The 19,232-nt window shown below is 40.6% G+C and overlaps 2 protein-coding genes across 4 annotated transcripts in view; both read right to left on the reverse strand.

Moving 5' to 3' along the window:
* Nucleotides 1-19,232, reverse strand: part of LOC127596861 (succinate dehydrogenase [ubiquinone] iron-sulfur subunit, mitochondrial-like) — a 154,397-nt gene that overhangs the window by 130,678 nt on the left and 4,487 nt on the right. Inside the window, exons 6-8 of one of the 2 annotated variants that reach the window (XM_052059828.1) lie at nucleotides 18,492-18,593; nucleotides 17,996-18,118; nucleotides 17,827-17,915 (exon numbers count right to left, since the gene is read on the reverse strand). In XM_052059828.1, coding sequence (XP_051915788.1) covers nucleotides 17,835-17,915; nucleotides 17,996-18,118; nucleotides 18,492-18,593 — 306 coding nt within the window. In that variant the 3' untranslated portion in view covers nucleotides 17,827-17,834. Of the gene's footprint in view, nucleotides 1-17,174; nucleotides 17,916-17,995; nucleotides 18,119-18,491; nucleotides 18,594-19,232 lie in introns of those variants that run through there. The other variant, XM_052059827.1, reaches the window with a different exon arrangement.
* Nucleotides 102-17,069, reverse strand: atp13a2 (ATPase cation transporting 13A2). 2 transcript variants are annotated; one of them, XM_052059723.1, is made up of 29 exons: nucleotides 16,748-17,068; nucleotides 13,392-13,464; nucleotides 12,334-12,501; nucleotides 11,903-11,961; nucleotides 11,738-11,804; nucleotides 11,569-11,648; nucleotides 11,332-11,409; nucleotides 10,569-10,638; nucleotides 10,315-10,449; nucleotides 10,161-10,227; nucleotides 9,890-10,021; nucleotides 9,142-9,303; nucleotides 8,032-8,142; nucleotides 7,704-7,750; nucleotides 7,430-7,618; nucleotides 7,061-7,267; nucleotides 6,200-6,307; nucleotides 5,830-5,986; nucleotides 4,692-4,803; nucleotides 4,468-4,592; nucleotides 4,210-4,370; nucleotides 3,934-4,014; nucleotides 3,748-3,827; nucleotides 3,388-3,540; nucleotides 2,422-2,518; nucleotides 2,124-2,347; nucleotides 1,615-1,766; nucleotides 1,341-1,513; nucleotides 102-360 (listed from the first exon to the last, which is right to left on the reverse strand). In XM_052059723.1, the coding sequence occupies exons 2-29, from the start codon at nucleotides 13,392-13,394 to the stop codon at nucleotides 187-189; spliced, it is 3,372 nt and encodes a 1,123-aa protein (XP_051915683.1). In that variant the 5' UTR covers nucleotides 13,395-13,464; nucleotides 16,748-17,068; the 3' UTR covers nucleotides 102-186. The 2 variants fall into 2 exon arrangements, with proteins under 2 accessions (XP_051915683.1, XP_051915684.1); XM_052059724.1 differs by lacking the exon at nucleotides 9,890-10,021 and having other exon boundaries at nucleotides 16,748-17,069.

Below are 19,232 nucleotides of genomic sequence, written 5' to 3' on the forward strand. Positions count from 1 at the left end.
TAAACAGATTTAATAAAATGACTTACCAAAAAAAATAAAATAAACCCCCCCGCAAGATGTGCTTCATTAACGTCCGCAAAAAATATATACACAGGCCTCAGTCATGTCATAAAACAATCACTTTATTCAACTTTTGTAGTCCTATACTATATGTTGACAGTGTTCGTACATCTGGGGAATGAGATGCTAATTTATGCCAATGGCTGTGTACTCCGAGGAATACAGTGTTTGGTTCAGGGGCGGCCATGATGAGACGGAGGGGTCACAAAGGAGTGAATTGAGGTGTTTGAACTTTTTCTTGGATGAACGCTTTGGGCAGAGGCAGCAAAGATACTTCAGGGCACCAACATCAATCAGCATCTGCAAAACAAAAGACAACGAGCATATTTTGTCAGTCACATCCAAATATGATGAGTTAAAAATCAATAAAAGAATCACCTTCATTGTAAGATGATAAGCAGCCAATGTATTATAGTGAACATGCAGATTTTGTTAGTTTGCAATTCACAAATTAAACCCTTGGGGTTTTCTTTTTGTTCTATGGAACAGAGTCAAAGCAAATTGCTGGAAAAGTAATTCACATTTTTGTGTAAATGTGAATGCCACAAGATGGCATCACAGCTTTGTCTAATGGGAAAATAGCAATTAGTGTCAACAGAAATGTTAACGTGATACATTTCAGCTAAAATAAACTGTCAGGGGAGTGCCAGGGTTAGTGGAGACGATATGTATGTTTTTGCTCTGCTGAGTGGCAGTTAAAAATCAAGAGAGCAAACGACAGATGCCTTGTTACTAATTCAGAGTAGCTATCTTGATGTGTTGCAAAGGCAAAATGCTTGCATATTTCTCAACAGCAAATGATCGGAAGACAGTAGTTTATTTTTTTAGGGTAATGTGAGATGAGTTACAACAGGTTTCGCAAACCAATAATTTTGGAAACATTTTAAATACTCAGAAATTGTTAAAGAGGTTCAGCGCGTACACGGTTTAATTTCAATGAGCTACACTAAGTTTAAGACACTCTTGTACAAACGCCTGGCACAACAAAGGAGTGGTTTCTTTCTATCCTATTGCATTAAGATTAAGAATCCAGTTTCCTCAATTGAACCTTTGAAGATAAACATGACCTGGAGAACTGAGGATCTACAAAAAAATGCATTCTCCATTTGTTTTCAACACAGCAAATGAAATGTTACTTATATTTCAGAATTCAGGTGGGAACTCTGGAGTTTAAAAAAAAAAATCCTTACTACCGGTACACAGTCTGCATGGATGCAAAGTTTCTTAATGGGAAAAGAAAATGTTGAATAGCAATGCTTCCACATTCCTATCACACTCACCTCCACTACAAAACAAATGAGGAAATTGAGAGCAGCCAGAGCGACATGCAGCATCTTGAAATTCAAGTCAGTGAAGTCATAAAGCTGCATTATCTTTATGAAGAAAGGTCCTGGATACAACACTAGACAAATCATCACGGCCAACTGAACGAAGAGTAGACACAGGAAAATCCCTGCACAGAAAATAAGGGCAAAAATCTGTCAAAAACTCAACTCAGTCAAGATGGCTTTTATAGCAAGAAGCAATAGTGGTCAAAGTGTCAGCATCTCTTACAATTGTGGTAGAGAGGTTTCTTGTGAGGGTGACCCTTAGTGACCACCACGGCCACGAAGATGTACTGGAAACAAGACAAGGAAAAGATGCTGGTGTTCTCCATGTTGGGTAAATTGGCAGTCCCAAAAAGCGTGGAATTGAGGGGAATATACCTGGTGGAGAAGCAAATCATTATCAAGCACGGGCGTGATTATTCATTAATTCTTTGCTAAGCTAATCAGGGATAAAAATCAAAATTGAGAATAAAAGTCGGAAAAACGTAAGTAAATGTATGGGTGCATGTGGTGGCTAAACCTTGGATGCTAATGTGCTTATCAAATACACCACACAGGTAGACGGCAAATGTAATGAGGTATATAACAAGCACATATGACATAACTCAATTGACCAATTTAGCGTCCGCTAATGTTAGCGCACGTCCATCTGTAGCAAATGAACACTCCATATTGTAATCTAAAGATTACTCAAATTTTGGCACGCAAGCGCACACATGCTGAATATGGACTGACCAATCCTGTGATTTGGTGATGAAGAGCGCAACCATCTGACCCAAGATTATCACGGATATGTGGATGAACAGGCTGCCTAAAACGGGCAAGGCGAACAGATTGGCCGGTGGCCGGCACGGGCTCAGTTTCTCACTGGGGCCGCCCTTCCCCATCACGATAGCCAGCAGGGTCACCAGCATGACATCGGCGAAGAAGAACTGCACGTCACCCAGATTGGTGCTCACCTGGACACATTTTCAGCCCGTTAAAACGATACAGGATTATCCTCTGTGTTATTTGTGTTAGCTGGTGGACTCACTGTGTATAGGATGAGCACAGAGCAGAACTGAATCATGCTATACACGGCCATGTATCTGAAGAGGCTGAATGCGGTAACCAGAGAACATCGACCTTCTCTGCGAAGACAAAAACAAGTCAGACGTCATTGACATTACGCCAAAAAACAAAACAAAACCAAAAAAACCCATTGAATTTTAGGGGTACGTCCAAAACTCAGTCAGTTGCGCCTCCTGGAAACTTATATATATATATATATATATATATATATATATGTACCTCCATCACAAGTTTCACCGACTGATGTGAATTTGGGCGAATGTGTCCACCACAGCAGGACACACAAAAATCATGTCCAAAGCTGAAAAAGAAGTCAGCCATTTTGGGCAAATTCCAGAGATTGTAATTTGACGAGCCCACCCATCCACCTATTCATCCATTTTCCTTCGGGTCACAGGTGACTTGGAGGAGTCTCATTATTTTTGCTCCATGTACATCACTTGTTGTTTTGAAGTACAGTACTCTATAAATACAGTTGATTGGAGTATCTGAGCTGATTTTAGGCAAGAAGCAGGATACATCCTGGACTGGTCGGCAGTCAAGAGCAACGTACATACAGACAAATGACCACTCAAAACACAGTGACACCAATAAGACAATTTTGAGGCTAAAATTCATGTTGTTGAATTGTGGACGGCAGGTGGTATGACTTAAGATAAGATAAGATATCCTTTATTCGTCCCACACTGGGGAAATTTACAGCCTCCAGCAGCAAGAATGTATGTAGAAAGAAGAAAGAGAAAAAAAACCAACAAACATCTTTCAATTAAATGCAATATGAACACAAAATGAACAAAATTGAGACAACACACGCGCACACACACACACAAACGCCCCAACAGAGATTGAAACCTCGATCCCCTGATTTGCTAACCGCTACCCACCATGATGCCACACCTGGTCACATTGCATCATCACGATTGCTCACCTAATGAGCAATGGCACACAGCTGATATTTTCAGTCTTGGAGGTGAAAGGTGAAGCAATGGAGGCCTCCGCCTCCGACAAAGAGACCCCGGCGTCAGCGGCTCTCAAGGCACCGCAGTCGTTGGCACCATCTCCACACATGCCCACCCGGTAGCTGTCATAAAGAAATAGGACGGTAGAAAGTTTTGTTGGTTTCAAGACGTTTTACATGTCTCGACAAAAATGAAATAAGTACTTTGCTGAACTTGCTGTGTTAAATTGTAACTGGAGCTGTTGAGATGTTTTTGATTTGATTAAATACAACCTCCCAACGCTGAAAATGATGTGCATGTTTTTAGTTCCTTCCTGCGTGTGCGCTCACTTCAGTTTCTGGAACTCTTTCACCAGTTGTGTTTTCTGGTCAGGAGCCATCCGTGCAAAGACTGTTGCTCGCATCAAAACCTACGCAATGACACCATGACAAGATTAAACTACAGTAAAAGGACAGGACTTACTTTTCATAGTTTTAGAGCTGAGAAAAGCGGAGTACAGTACGTCTTTTCATTACCTTTGGCAGATGCTCAGGGAAGTGGTTGCATAGGGCAGCAAATGAACTGCCACTGATAGCCAAGTGATAACCAAAATCTCCCTGGTTGAGGAAAGAAAACAACTGCATGTAACTGCAATTTTGTGTTTATTTTATATGAATGCTTGATTCAAAATAATCAAAACGATCCCTGGTGCAAGTGGCTTTTGGCTTCCTTTTAGTAGGGTCGCAGGCTGCAAGTCAGAGGTCGAAATCGACACACAAAGTGCTCTTAAGTGATGTTTGAGTGGGACTTACCTGGGCTGTGACAAATGTGCCCTCGCCATCTTCTACGGTGAACCTGAGGGTGGGTGCGGTTTGAGCAGTGCAGGCGGTGGCTTCGACAAAGATGAGCCCTTCATCAGCGCTCACCATTCCGCAACTTTGGGCAACGCTGACTGCTGTTCGAATGTTGTCACCTGTGGGAGAAAACATTGACCATTTTATGAATAACATATGACCAAATGTTCAGAAAGTCAATGGAGGAGGACCGCATTGTTGACAAGCGACTCCCACCTGTGACCATGACAGTTCGGAGCTTCGCCAGCCTCAATGTGCGGATGACCTCGGCACTCTCCGGTTTCACCAGGTTCTTCATCATCAGCAGGCCCAAGAAGTGCATGTCCTTCTCTACTTCCCCTCTGTGGAGAAATATGCCAACAGACAGTTTGCGCTTTTGAGATCCATTTCAGTTTTTACATAGAACAAAATTATGTGACTGACCGAGACGGGAATCTCACCGTTCAGCAGCTCTTAGATCAGTGCTTGTGTCCATTGGTTTATAACTAAGAGCGAGAACTCGGAGACCTTCACTGGAAAAGCTGCTTAGTTTCTTTGAAAACTCAGGCGGCACTGTCATAAAGAATGCATCTTATTCAGTACCGATATATCATCTAGTATGGACAATGTTCCAATTCATGAAAAAAAATGACAGCCTACGGCTTTAAAAAACAGAAACTTTAAAAAAGGCACAGGTGTCAAAGTCAAGGCCCGGGGGCCAGATCAGGCCCGTCATGTGATTTTATGTGGCTCGCGGGAGCAAACCATGTGTGTCAACTTTCATGATCCTTGCTGAAATCTGTACCGAAATGTCAAATTGTCATGGGTAATAAATAACGTTGCAATTTTACATCGCCCCTCCAAGGAAAGCGTACCTCCGAAGTGGCCCGCGACAAAAAATGAGTTTGAAAACGGCTGATATAAGGGGAACATCTTTTAACTGGGCAAATACTCGGCATTTGTTTTTCCATTTTCACTCAAGCAGGTGTCATGGCCAGGTTTCAAAGCCCCTTTTACACTGCCCGTAAAAGCGGACATTTATCTGCCTTTTTTTTTGTGTCACTGTTTACTGGTCGCAAGTACAGACACAAAGTGGGGAGGGGATGATAGATGAGAGGTAGGATCGGCCACCTCGGCAATACATTATAAACAGCAATTAGCCTAGACTTAGTTTTTTTTTCATGCCATGCTTAGGCCTTTCACGTTTAAAAAAAAATGGGCAAGATGCTACAAGTCTTTATAAATGTCAAATGCCACACAATTACTTGGTTTTATATTTTTATAGAGCATAAACATTCACATGACAGTGAGGAAAAGTAAACTTGGACTGGTTTTGTGGTATTAAATTTAGCACATTCTAGTGACCTAATTTAAGTTTATGCAGAAATTTAAGAAATTCAAAAAGCCTTCCAATGTTTGAATTACAACAGGTAACACGGGTTGTAGTTGTATCTTCTGCCATCGAGTGTCTGTCTGTCAGTTTATGTCACTGGCATGGACAGATGAACATTATTTGTTGTAAAATAATAATTTTCGGACCAATTGCCAGAGAGCCACTTTATGGCATATCAAAAATCAAGCACATCACCAATGTCTGACCCGTTTCTTGTCGGCAGAGGCTCGCCACCATCTCGGGAGAGCCTTTCATGAAAGCTAGAGCTGAGCGCCCCCCGCAGACCACCGTCACCACACTCATCCTCTGCAGGGCCGAGGAGAAGGGAAACCGCTGAACAATTGCCACAGGCTCACTTGTGGACTGAAAGAAACATGAAAAGCTCAAAGTTCTGAAAGAGTGGAAAGATATGAATCGATTCATCGCTCCTTTCAATCAATTAAACTTGTTTTTGTGAAAACACGAGCGAGATATGAACATTTCACAACAGTACATGCTTCCCTGCCTAAAAAGACTGATTATGAAGGGAACATTCTAAAGAAATAATACATAGTTGGTGGTAGTTACGACACTTACAGTAGCATAAAAAGGAAGCAGCCGTGGAGGACGTCTCATTACCGCTAATACTCTCTGCCCTCCAAACTCGGCATCCAGCGCACCATTTTCCCCTGATTCTTGGAGCGTCTGGAACCAAACACAGAATTGTGCTTCAGTAGAGGTCCAAGATTATAAATACAGTGATCCCTCGCTATTTCGCGGTTCGTTTATCGCGGCTTCGGTGCATCGTGGATTTTTTCAAACATTCATTAAAAAAAAAAACATAATTTTTAAAAATAGTTTTTTTATTTTTAAGTGCGCAAAAATCTGTGTCTAAGTGTCGTTTACTATGCTTGCTAGTGTGTGCGCACTCTGCTCAAACTTGGAAGGTCCACGTGGGGCACGTGTGTGTGTGTGTGTGTGCGTGTGTGTGCAGACATGGGCGTGCAGGTGTGTGTGTGTTGTTGAGAGAAAGAGAGAGACAGAGACAGAGACAGAGAGAGATAGAGACTTATAAGAACAAAAGCGGGTCTCTCCATCCTTAATTGTCTAAACAACCTTAATTGACGAATCATAAACACATCTGCTGCATGCTAGTGGGATCTGCCGTGTGTGTGTGTGTGTGTGTGTGTGTGTGTGTGTGTGTGTGTGTGTTCTCTGCTCAAGCGCAAAGGCCCACGTGGGGCAGTTTTTTAAAAATATATATGTTAATTGGTCGCTACTTCGAGGATTTTCGTTTATCGTGGGTGGTTTTGGTCCCCATTCACCGCGATAAACGAGGGATTACTGTAAAGACCAAAATTCCTCCTTGTACATTCAACACTGTCACTTGTCTCATAGAAATTTTAAGCATCATGTCGAAATCATGTGACAGAAATGGTCATCATTTTTGGCTCATACCCAACCGGTGGATTTGAACATTTTGAGCTCCAATGGGTCTCCAATGGGTTGCCCTTGCAGAAGGACCAGAGTGTGACAGCAGGCCAGGCATGAGATCATTGGCCCTGGCGGTAGTAGACTCGGGTCAGAGACCACATCTGAAAAACCGGCAGATCCCCCCTCCACTACTCCCCACACGTCCAGCCCTTCCTCTGTCAGAGTTCCTGTCTGAAGAATACAAAGTGGAAGTGAGAGTCCATCTGGGGTGCTCACTTTATTCATTCAAGCGGATAATAAACGGTGATTAATTGGGGTCCAGCCACTATCTGAAGAACTATGATTGTGCGTAGTTTATTGGACAGCATCATACACGAGCACGCTGCTCCTCACCTTGTCAAAACAAAACAGCGACACCTTGCCGCAGACATTGATGCGCGGTGGACTAATGCAGAATATGCCTTGCTTCTTCAGTCTGTTCTGGGCATAGATGGTGCCGATGGTGATGGCAGCAGGTAGGGCCGGTGGCACCACAATGGTGACAATATCCAAAACCCGAATCACCAATTCTAACCAGCTCATCTAGACACATACAGAAAGACGCATTTGGTTGGAATGTCAAGAGGTTCCCGGATTTGTTTGCCTGGCTGTTCACGTGCGCACTTACATTATAATGTGAGAGGATCACAAAGCTGTACACCGTCCCAATAAAAGCTGTCCAAAAAAATAATAATTAAAAAAAAAGCAAAATAGGGATTTCAAATGTGAGTAACACTTCTGAAATAATACATGATATGAACATAACTTGTTGGACAAAAAAAATCAATCAGGTCATCAACCAGTGATTGGTAAAGCAGTAAACGTTTATCTTATCCAAGTTCACATGTTGAAATGTCAAGGACACAAATGGAAAAACAAACAAAGGGAAAAAAAAACCTACATGTGGAACACAAAAATCCAACAGACAGCCCAATGTTGCTGTCAAAAGCTCTTACCAAAAAATCCCAAGATGACCAGGAACTTTGCAGAATCTCGGTAGAAGCGAAAGTTGATGGGCTGCTGGTACAAAATGGAGCTGACCAAGTTACCTTTTGCGGTAAAAAAACCTGTGGATGACACACAATTATTGCGTGAACTGATTTTATACACACTAGGCGACTCAGGATTGGGCATTTGACGAAATCAGAGTTCCCACTCTTCTCTTGAAATCATTTTCCAGGAGGCGAGTATAAGCAAGGTAGCAAACAAGCGCTACGAATTGTGTCTGCAGTGTTGCCGTTTTAGCAAACATTTTCGCAATAGCTAGCAACTTTTCAGATCTCTCCGGCAACAATCCCCCCCCCCCCCGCCCCCCAAAAAAAGAGCCTAGCAAAAATGACAGGTTGCAACATTCTTGTTTTCTGCACGGTGCAGTGAAGAGGGGGCCAAAGGTTTTGGGCTGATAACTGTAAACAAAACTACCGTTTCAAAGAGATAAATCATCACTGTCAATAATACTACACGTGTCACTTATCTATACATTTGGGAGCGTTGACGAGGCGTGGCTAATTTGAGTTTGTAGCTAGTACACAAAATGAATGTCATAATTTTTAAAGCATAGAGATGTCATTTTAATGACCACTTATAAATTCATTTAAAAAATTGCATTCTAACCTAATTATTCGACTTTAAAATGTACCATCAATCGTATCTCGCGACATGTGTTAAGATATGAATGAATTTGTCTTTAAATTGAGAGACACAAACTCCTGAAACCTAACAGATTTCGTTCCACTTGAAAACGAATCATCCTTTAGTCGTATTGCACCTCATGTATAATTTTTTTTCTGGAGGGATGCACGCCCCCTAGCAAATTCAATGGGGTAAGTTCAGTCGCCGGCTCAACTTGAGCCTCCCCATATTGCTGAACGTACACACTGGTTCCCATAATGAATTTATTATCCACGCGGTCCACAAAAAAGATTCTTCCCCCGAAACATTCTGTCACATACTCAATTTAAAAAAAAAACGTTTTCTTTTCTTAGGAGCAAAGGGTGGCTGTGCTCAATGTATCTCAGTCTCCCCTACAGGCATCACTAATGTCAACAATGCCCATTTTCACTTACCAGTCCCTGTGACTACGGCGACAGCACCAACATCACCAGACCCCCCTCCTTTGGCCTGGATGAGTTGCGTTCCACAGAAGAGTGTGTGCTTACGGTCAACGTCTGAGATATATTTTTTTTCTGAACTCAGCAGAGGAGTTTTTAGCACTGGGACACTCTCACCTGGACACAGGGAATAGTTGAAAAGGTCTCATATTTTCATACAGACACATACCATGGATCAATAGATAGACATGCACAATGTAATGACATCTAAAAACATACAGTATATGATTGAGATCTCTTTTATTGTGCTTTTATTTCATGGATGCAGATAACACATTTGATGATTGTCAAAAACCCAATCTATCAAATATATTTGAAAATAAGGTGATTGCGACAATTCCAGCAAAATATTCTGAATGAATAAATTTGGGGTGAGCAAATGGAAGAAACTGTCATCATGATTTGGTGAGAATCACAACATAGTGTTTTGGAATATTATTTTATTAAACAGTAAGTTGTTCAAGGCAAAACATCAGTGATGAATTACAATTAATATATATATAAATATATACATTCTGGGCGTCATTTTTAAGACATCTTGACTGAACAAGACCATTTCAACTTTTAATTGAGAACCCTCTACTAGATGCTACCACACACGCACACAGTCTATCGACAGATTCACGTGGTATTGTTATGCGATCAGCCCCAGGAAGCATAAATGATCTATTGGCGAAGTTCTGAGATGGCTGGGTGAGCTGACCTGTCAACATGCCTTCATTGACCAGACACTCTCCTGCCAGCAGGGCAGCGTCACAAGGCATCAGTTGGCCATCCTTAGGTAAACATATGCAGTCACCAGGCACCAGCTCCTCCGAACTAACATTCGCCTGCTCTGAGACAGGACATCTGGTTGATTCCATTTTTTAAAAAATAATCTACGATACATAGGACTCAACATGGAGTTACACGACCAGAAATGTTACATTACATCAAAGGGGAGAATATGCAAGAAAAAAATTCATAAAAAATACCTCCGGTCTTTCTTATGACTGTGACGTTGGTGACCAAGCGTGCCATGTTGTGAAGAATGACTCTTTGCTGTGGAATCAATAAAGAGCTATTGTTTTTAGATATTTTTTTTACATTCACACAAAAATCAAGGGTAACTCAAGACAAAAGCGTCACCTTGCGGATCTCATAAAGTGAGATAGCGATGGAGAAAAAAGACATTAAAAATATACTTGTGGCGTAGTAGTAAAATTCATCAACCGTCCACAGGACCATGCTGAATAACTGGAAAAAGTAGAAGGGGTTGAGGACCTACGGGCAAAGACAATATTTTGATCGGCAAATTGTAACTCCATGATCAAATATATAGATACGAGGGATCAAATATATACATCAAGGAAAATATCAAAGAAGGTTAATATCCATCTCACCTCCTCAATTAAAAGTTGGAAGTAAGACTTGACAGGCACATCAATCACATTGGGTCCATACACTTGTCTCCTATAACGACCCAAAATGTGAAACCAACAAAAGAAAGGGTGCGAACGCTGAAAGAGCAACTCGTACCTGCAAGTGTTATTCTGCTATAACAATATTCTCGCACTCTTATGCAAGACCTTTTTTTTAATGCACTTGGCTTGCGCACGTTCCATTATCCCTACCAGATTTTCTGACCCATCCACAGCGCATCAACGGGTAATGTGCACCTGACCGCCAAAGAGACTCTGAAGTCTGAAACTGCTTCCAAATCATGGCGGATGGATTTTTCCTTAGACTTGTAAATGTCAGAGGAATCCATTTGGGAAATGAAGCACAGTATAAAATGTGCACTACAAAGTACACAAAAATAACACTGGGTAACCAAAGTGTCATCGTCATCACTCTGACTAGAATGCTCGACTTCGAAGGAGAGCACGTAACGTTATTCTGGATGGAATAAATCCAAGAAAAGCATTTTATTCAGCATATGTGGCGGTCCAACAAAAGAAAAGCTGGTGTGTGTGCCCTCAGCGGCACCCTGCTACAACCTTGAGTCACAAAAAAAAATACTTGACAACCAACATCTTGTGTTTCGTTACGTGGACAACAATCAGCGATTCACTGAGCAGCATCCTATTAGAGCAAATTTGTAATATACCACACGAAATGAAGCAGTAAAATAAATAAATATATACAGGTCAGACACATGCTCACCTCAAGTTTTGTTCAAGGAGACTCAAACCATTTTTGAAGCCATGAAGATCATTGCAGGTCCAGTCCTCATTGAGGACACTATAGTCAAAACATAAACAAGATTGTGATGGTACTGCCAGATTTCATCTCACTATGTAAGATCAAGCAAAACATCTTGGGTGCCGTAATACCGCCCGGAAGCTGTTTTGAAGCAAAAATAAAGCTGCTCAGTATTCAAGAAGACGCCTTTCACATTACCTCACGAGACAGAAAGCTGCCTTCCTGTCCAACCATATGTAGCGAAGGCCTTCAAACAGGTAGTAGCGCAGAAGTGTTTTCTGTAAAAGAACACTGGCAAGGTTGGAGAACACTCCACTAATGAATTTAAAAAAACAAAACAAAACAAAAAGAAAAACGTGTTCTTCACCTTCTCCTGGTGAAGCTGAATGGTGTCCCTCCATTCTGTAGCCTCTATATCTCCCAATAATTCCAAACTATTACAGAGAGAAAAACAACACCAAACAATGGCAAGGCTTCTTTTCACACAAGCGTAGTGTTGTGTGGACATAAAGCAAAGCTCACAAAAGCTCACCTGCCCTCCTCCAGCTCCTCTGTGAGCACTTCCGCCACATGGTAGTAGCCACAACTATCCTAAAGGCAAAAAGACAACAGGAATATGTGAGTGGAGTTTCTCGTACGGGTAACAGTACCATAGTTTGACCCACAACAGTAGATGTCTCTTGACAACTTCTGATCACAAACAAGAATCAACTACAAAACGTACGCAGGATTTGCATGACTGGTTACAATTATTTGAACATTAAGAATTGTATTGTATTAATTTTACTTCTTGAAACTATTTAGTCCGGACAGGAAAAAAGTTGTGAGAACAATACCCAATCACACAGTTCTGAAAAAAAGAAAAAGCTACACAGTACACTTGTAGAGTGCTATGGTTTAGCATAAAAAAATATATACCGGTATATATATAATCAAAAGTTGAGATAAAATCATTGTTCTCACTCGTATTAGCACAAAATCTGCAAGCCCGAGAGGACAGGGACGGCAGCGTGCCAGAAGAGATAGCCGAGGGCGCCAGTGGAACACAATCAGGAGAACACCCAGGGACAGCACAGCCATCAGGTGACACAACCACGCCCGCCATCGGACCCACTTGTATCCTTGAGCATTCTGGTGGTGGGGGGGGGGGGGGGGGGAATGTACGGTTAACAAGGTTTATTTGGATCATGTAGGATATCAATACTGGTACAAAAATATGGATTTATTACAGTATATAAAAACGGCTGATTAAAAAAAAAATCAATCAATTTTCTGAACCGCTTGCGTTTTCCTAACTAACAAAATTCTCTTGGGGAAAAAAGTATTTGTAGTTTTGTTCTCTTACATAACTGTAAAGTAGTGGAAAATCCAGGAGATTTCCAGTTAAGTCAAGTCCATTTTCTGTGATACGAGGGTTCATTTATTTTGTTTTTGTTTTATTCAGGCACAGTACATTCTCATATTTCTTTGTTTGAATCTTATCACTTGGTCTCTTCTAACATTTCATACTTAAAAAAAAAAAACACAGCAAGGATCATTCCTGCTGAAATCATATCGCATCAAGATTGGTTTCGGCCAGCTGGCTAAATAAAAGCCTCTTCGGCCACAACATCAAAGCTGTAATCCAAGCCTTTGATATTTAAATATACAGCATCTCGGCTGGATTATTGTAATGCACTTTTTTTTTTTTTAAGTCAGCCTCAAGCGTCTCCAGTTGGTCCAAAATTCAGCTGTTCGCTTCCTAACTGGAACTCGTGGGAGGAAACGCGTAACTCGATTTTGGCCTCCCTTCAATGGCTCCCTGTAAATTTTAGAGTTCATTTTAAGATTGATTTGTCTTTTCTCACACCACTTTACCCCTCTGAGTGCTTCCACCTCTACGTAATCTCAATTTAGTTGTCTGATGATTTGAAATCAGAAGTACAATACACTGTTCACAATGTTTCCAATTTGTTTTGTCATTTGTAGCATGCTGTGAACTCAAATCAATTGCCTCTCCTGACACAGCGAGTGGTTCTTACCATGGGTTTGTCACGCACAAGCAGGGCCAGTCATGCAGGCCAGCGACAGGAAATCCACCCGGCAACTTAATTCCTAAGAGGTAGTTCATATATCAATGTCACAAAACAGGTCTGTCGCTTAGTCAACATTTGCTTTGTCAACATTTACGTGAACCGAGTCCCTAAACACGCACACCCTCAAATACAACATTCACAAGACACGGCATTGTTAATTAAACTTGCAGATTTTTGCTTTGAAAACTAATATGGCAGCGATTAGGACAATAGAAACAACAGGATTGTGATACAGCAGGAAAAGGAGGTGAGCCGTCCGTCTAAATGCAAACGCACAGAAACAGGTGGACCTACCAACCCAAATCCAATAAAGTTGGAATGTTGTGTTAAAACAACGAAAAATAGAATACAATGGTTTGTAACTGATGTTCAACCTATATTTAATTAAATGGACTACCAAGACAAGATACTTAATGTTCAAACTGACAAACGTTATTGTACCTAGCAGTCATAAAATTCAAAGTTAATTATTCCGTTCCATAAACAATAATGTTTATCAGTTTGAACATTAAATCTCTTTTCTCTGCAGTGTATTCAATTCAATGTAGATTGAACAAGATTCGCAAATCATTGTATTCCATTTCTATTTATGATGAACAAAACGTCCCACCTGCATTGAGATGGCCGTTTGTGTTTTGGTGACCACAGCACAGACTGAAATTAGGATCTGTTGGGATGCTTAGAAGACATCCATCATGGGTTTCAGGTTATGCGTTGTTGCTCAAACACGCATTCCTTTTAAAAATATGCAATGCTACGTTAACGTCAACGGGCAGTTAGGTAAGCATATGACATAAACCAGTAGATCAAGGATTGGTCCCGAGTCGATCCTAGGTGGAGAGGAAAAAAATAAATACATAAATTTGTGTCTCTGTGCATGTTACTAATATATTTTATGTGTTAATGCACACTGCACCCTTATCATTCCATCAGTCTCACTTTCACAAAAAGTATTTTAAAAATAAAATAAAATAAAGCAGGTCATCTTAAAGTAGGTGACGTGTGACTGCGTCACCGGAAGTTGCTAGCGCTCACCAGTCTGCAGTTGCAGCTTGTGATTAGAGTTGTTGGCTATATCTTTTATCCTGATTATTATTCTCATTCAAAGTTTGTTTTGTACAATTCGCCGAGGGGATGGGCAAAAAATGGTAATCTGGAGGGCCGAGAGAAGCATTTTAAAATGGTACGCGTGGGCTACGATCCTTAACGGGCTGCAAAAGTGCGTCGTGTGCCACATCATGGCATGGGTGTGTAAGTGCGTGCGTATACGCGCGTGTGCGGTAACGGGTCGATCGCGGGAGGTTGGTTGATTGAAAAGTAGATATTCGGTGACAAATATAGAGTAGAACATTAAAATGTGAACACCTCTAGTGTCATAAAGAGCAGTCGACATCCAGCCATCCTTGCATTTTCTCAAAGGTGAAGTGGAGCCCCTCCCACCCGATTGTGGACGAAAGGCGAGGCACACACTGCAGATGTCTCGAGAATAATTTTTAAAGTCTACAGGGTGAGTGAAACAAACTATTATGAAGAAACTTCAACAAATACAAGCTCAGGTGAAAAGTTAAATAAAGCCCAAGGGCAGATTTTAGTATCATCACATGTGATGGGTCGGCTGGCACTCCAGCGACAACCGCAGATTTGTATTCAAGCAATTAAAAAGTCAATTTTCCATAATGCGGCCCCTTTAAACAGTATAGTTAGTTTCAGTTCAGTGTGTGGCTGTGTCAAATGCCTCCTCAAAATAGCAGTTCTGAGGTGCTTCCTGTCCCCTGGGGGAGTTCTGAGACACTGCATATCAGTATGTGATAGGTCTCAAATCGGAGCAAAGACAGAACAAAAAACAAAAACAAACAAACGGACATCCTACTCTTATAATGTTGGCAAACTATTTGTTACAGAAATCAGTCGTACCACATGACTGGCTTGAAATCATGTGAAAGCCAGCCACGCTTGATGCAAAGCGATCACATGGTTGTTTTGTCCTAAATAGCACTTGTCTGGAACATCACAAATTTCCTTAACGGTATTAACACTAACATGGTTTTAAGTTTTTAATTAGTGTCATAGTCTTTCGCAGTGTTAATTCATTAGAGGAATGCCTTGCTATATTTTAGTTCCTCAAAACGCTTGTACCGGTATTTTTTTTTAATTTTTTAAAAAATGAATTCATAAATGATTGGTTGTTTAACTATCCATCCCCTTTTTAGGGTTGCAGGTGAACTAGAATCTATCCCAGCTGACTTCACACACTGCAATGGTAACCAGCCAAATGCAAGGGTCATATTGACAAATGGCGAACAGTCCAGGGTGTATCTTGCCTCTCGCCTAGGCCCATTTGGGATCGACTACAACCTCAATTTCAACAGCCAAATGTAACTTTTTTTTTTAATCTTGCCTACAAATGACCAAGCCGATTTGTCTGTTCTAAAAATGGCAATAAACTGTCATACACATATCAAAAGAGGCCCAGATGAACGTGTTATCACTCATACTACCGATAACAAAACCATAAATTGCCCCACAATGTTTTTTTTTACCATGTCATAAGTGTTAGAAACTCAATCTGGATTTAAAAATGCAAGTTCATCGGTACACGAACTAACGAATTTGATGCAACGATTTTACAAATGTTTATGTCCATCAATTATGAGCATTTATGTGTTGCTTGTTACAGTTCCTGTTTTAAATTGATTTTGTTTGTTTTTAGAATTGTATGTCAGGCGCATTTAATTCCACAAATTGCCCTTATTTGACAATGTCATTGAAAAAAAACATTATCTTTTTAGGGCTCTGATTATTAGCTGTAATTGCAGACTACTGACCACTAACAATTTCCTGTGATGCACGTAGTGCGCCACCGTAAAAGTGACCTACTTTTTTAAAAAAAGTATTTGTATACTTTTCTTGGGAAAGTGAAACTGATCGGATGCAAACAAAAATATATAATCATAACACGCACACAGGCACTCTTTTTTTGCCTTACACCTTTCGAACAACAGCATTTTAGTTGTGTTTTTGTATGAAATGTAAACACCCAGGCTGTTAGAAAATGGACTTTCACTTGATCATACAGTCCTGAAGATTTATGAACACATTAAATGCGCAAATCCTTTCAGCTTTGTTTCAATACTCCGCATACACTACGGTGGATCCAGGTCATTTAGCCCCTCGCGTTTAGTACAGTATTCGCCACTAAGGTGCTAGCTGTAGCATTTAGCCTCTTTGGGCTGTGCTCGTATTGCCGTATGACTTAAATGTCTAAACCTTTTGGAAACGGGAGAACGAGTAATTGCACTTACGTCTGCTCCTGACGAGTCACCGGCTCTATAATGACTGGTTCACTTTTATTTATGCCATATTGCCCGCCCAAAACAAATCAGATAACACGTCATTTATAAACATGCGTCTACAATACGCGACGATGTCCAAATTTATTTTAACGCGTTTTTTAAAATACTTTTCGAAGTAACCCTTACGTTACTTTGAAGTGCGGATGCAATTTGGAAGGACCTGACATGGTCCCATATTGTGCGATAAAAGGCTCACAAAGTCAGGAAATGTACATGTGCTTTTGGTTGCGTAAAACCAGTTGGGCGCATTCCGAAGTCTACGGTGTAGCACTGCACCATACTAGAAGCTCTGGCACAAATAAAGATCACTGCACCATACTAGAAGCTCTGGCACAAATAAAGATATGTTGGCAAGTATTTCATAATACAATTCGGATTTCGTTATAACGTCAACATATTTTAATGAGTACATGTGCCATTATTTACAGTTTATGTACATTTTCATTACATTGGACTCATGTGTTTTTACTGCCCCCATTATTCATTCATTGACAATCATACGTTAATACGAATGCACAGATGACATTGCTACAACTGGAAAATACATTTATAGTCCAAGCAGAACAATCATACGTTAATACGAATGCACAGATGACATTGCTACAACTGGAAAATACATTTATAGTCCAAGCAGAACAATCACATATTAGATAGTTATGCTCAGATTTTTACCTCTGACATGAGACAGCTCATGTATTTCATGTATTGCAATTGAGAAAGTAAGATATAGAGGTGACCAGCAAGAAATGCTAACTTCTATTTTGACCTCATCCATTTTTTGGCTTAACAACACAATTTAAAGCCTTTGACTGTAATAACCTCAAACGTCTTCAGGTTCCGGATTGTTTTTAAAAAGTTTTTTAATTGCGACTCGTAAAGTGAAAATAAATATGTTGACCGTTTTGTAGCATGGTCAGCAATGTAACTGCCCACATCTACAAAAAATGACAATGTTCCTGGTTAGATCTTCTCTTCCACTCAGCTGAAATTGAGGAAGTACGATCGGTGGCTCTGAGCGGTCTTAACTCGTGTCTGTTCATGATGCAACCGCTTTCTTTTCTTGGTAAATTGCCATCATTTTCTTGATCTCAGCGATGGCCTTCGCTGGGTTGAGTCCCTGTGGAAAGCAGAGCCAATGAGATCGCAGAACTCTTTTTAAATCTGGGAGAGAGAGAATATTTATGGTTCTCAAACTACCTTGGGGCAGGACTTGGTGCAATTCATGATAGTGTGGCAGCGGTAGAGAGAGAAGGGGTCCTGAAGTTTAGACAGCCGCTCCTCAGTAAAGTCATCGCGAGAGTCGATCATCCACCGGTAGGCCTGTGTGACAGCATAAAGTTTACCAATTATTATGTAATGTGTATTCAGAATAATTCTTCACAACACTATGAGTTGGTCTGTCCTCCCTTCCCCATTCGGGTTTCATTTTCTTACACTACTTGTATAGCAATACTGCTACTACTGCTAATAATATTGATAATAACAACCCATGTAACTTGCATAACATGGGGCGGTCTCTCGAACTGGTGTAATGTCAGTGACGTGTTTTTTGTAAATCTTGATCTTGAGACTGTTTTGAAAAATCTGTTCCAGACATGATATTAAAATACTTCTTAACTATTACATTAAAAAAATCAAATAACATTCCTTGAGAAAATATACAGTATCCTGAATTGGATTTACAATACTGTACCTGCATGAGAACAGCGGGTCCTAAGTATTTGTCCCCATTCCACCAATAACTCGGACAACTGGTGCTGCAGCATGCACACAGGATGCACTCATACAAGCCGTCCTGTTGGGTTAAACACAACATTTTACAAACGTACACTTTGTTAGTAAAAATGGTTTTGTTCTAATATGACGGAGTAAAACATCATGCTAATGGTGTAGCGTGGGTTACAGCACCCAGTGAGTCAAAAACTGCCTTTGCGCACATCTGGGTTCACCCGTCCACTTTGACCGCCATATTTTCCACTATTTTTTGATCTACAGGATTTTGCATTCCATGATTCTTTGAGACATATAAAGGCATGCTATTTTGATTCGGTGTGTTTTGGTGTAACATATGTTACAATTCCATTTATTTGTTGGTCATGAGAGATATTGGACAGTAAAACTTTATAAAGATGACAACTGTGTTCTCCAATCTTCTTGGTGAACAAAGAATATGTGCAATGCGAACAGACTGGGAACACAAAACATTTAAAATAAATTTGGACAGTGAGATGATTCACAGCAGTTTGTCACATTCTTTTTGAATACATTTCGGAGTTTACACTGTGTTGTGGTGCTAATGATGTCACACAATTTCAGCGAATGTAGCTACATATCTGTCATCGACAAGCCACTTACCAGGTCTAAAGCATGTGGTAAGATGAACTGAATTGTACCATTTGGTGGAATGTGCTTTCATGATGATGAAAAGAAATTG

Source organism: Hippocampus zosterae, chromosome 2, assembly GCF_025434085.1.
Source record: "Hippocampus zosterae strain Florida chromosome 2, ASM2543408v3, whole genome shotgun sequence".
Lineage (NCBI taxonomy): Eukaryota > Metazoa > Chordata > Actinopteri > Syngnathiformes > Syngnathidae > Hippocampus > Hippocampus zosterae.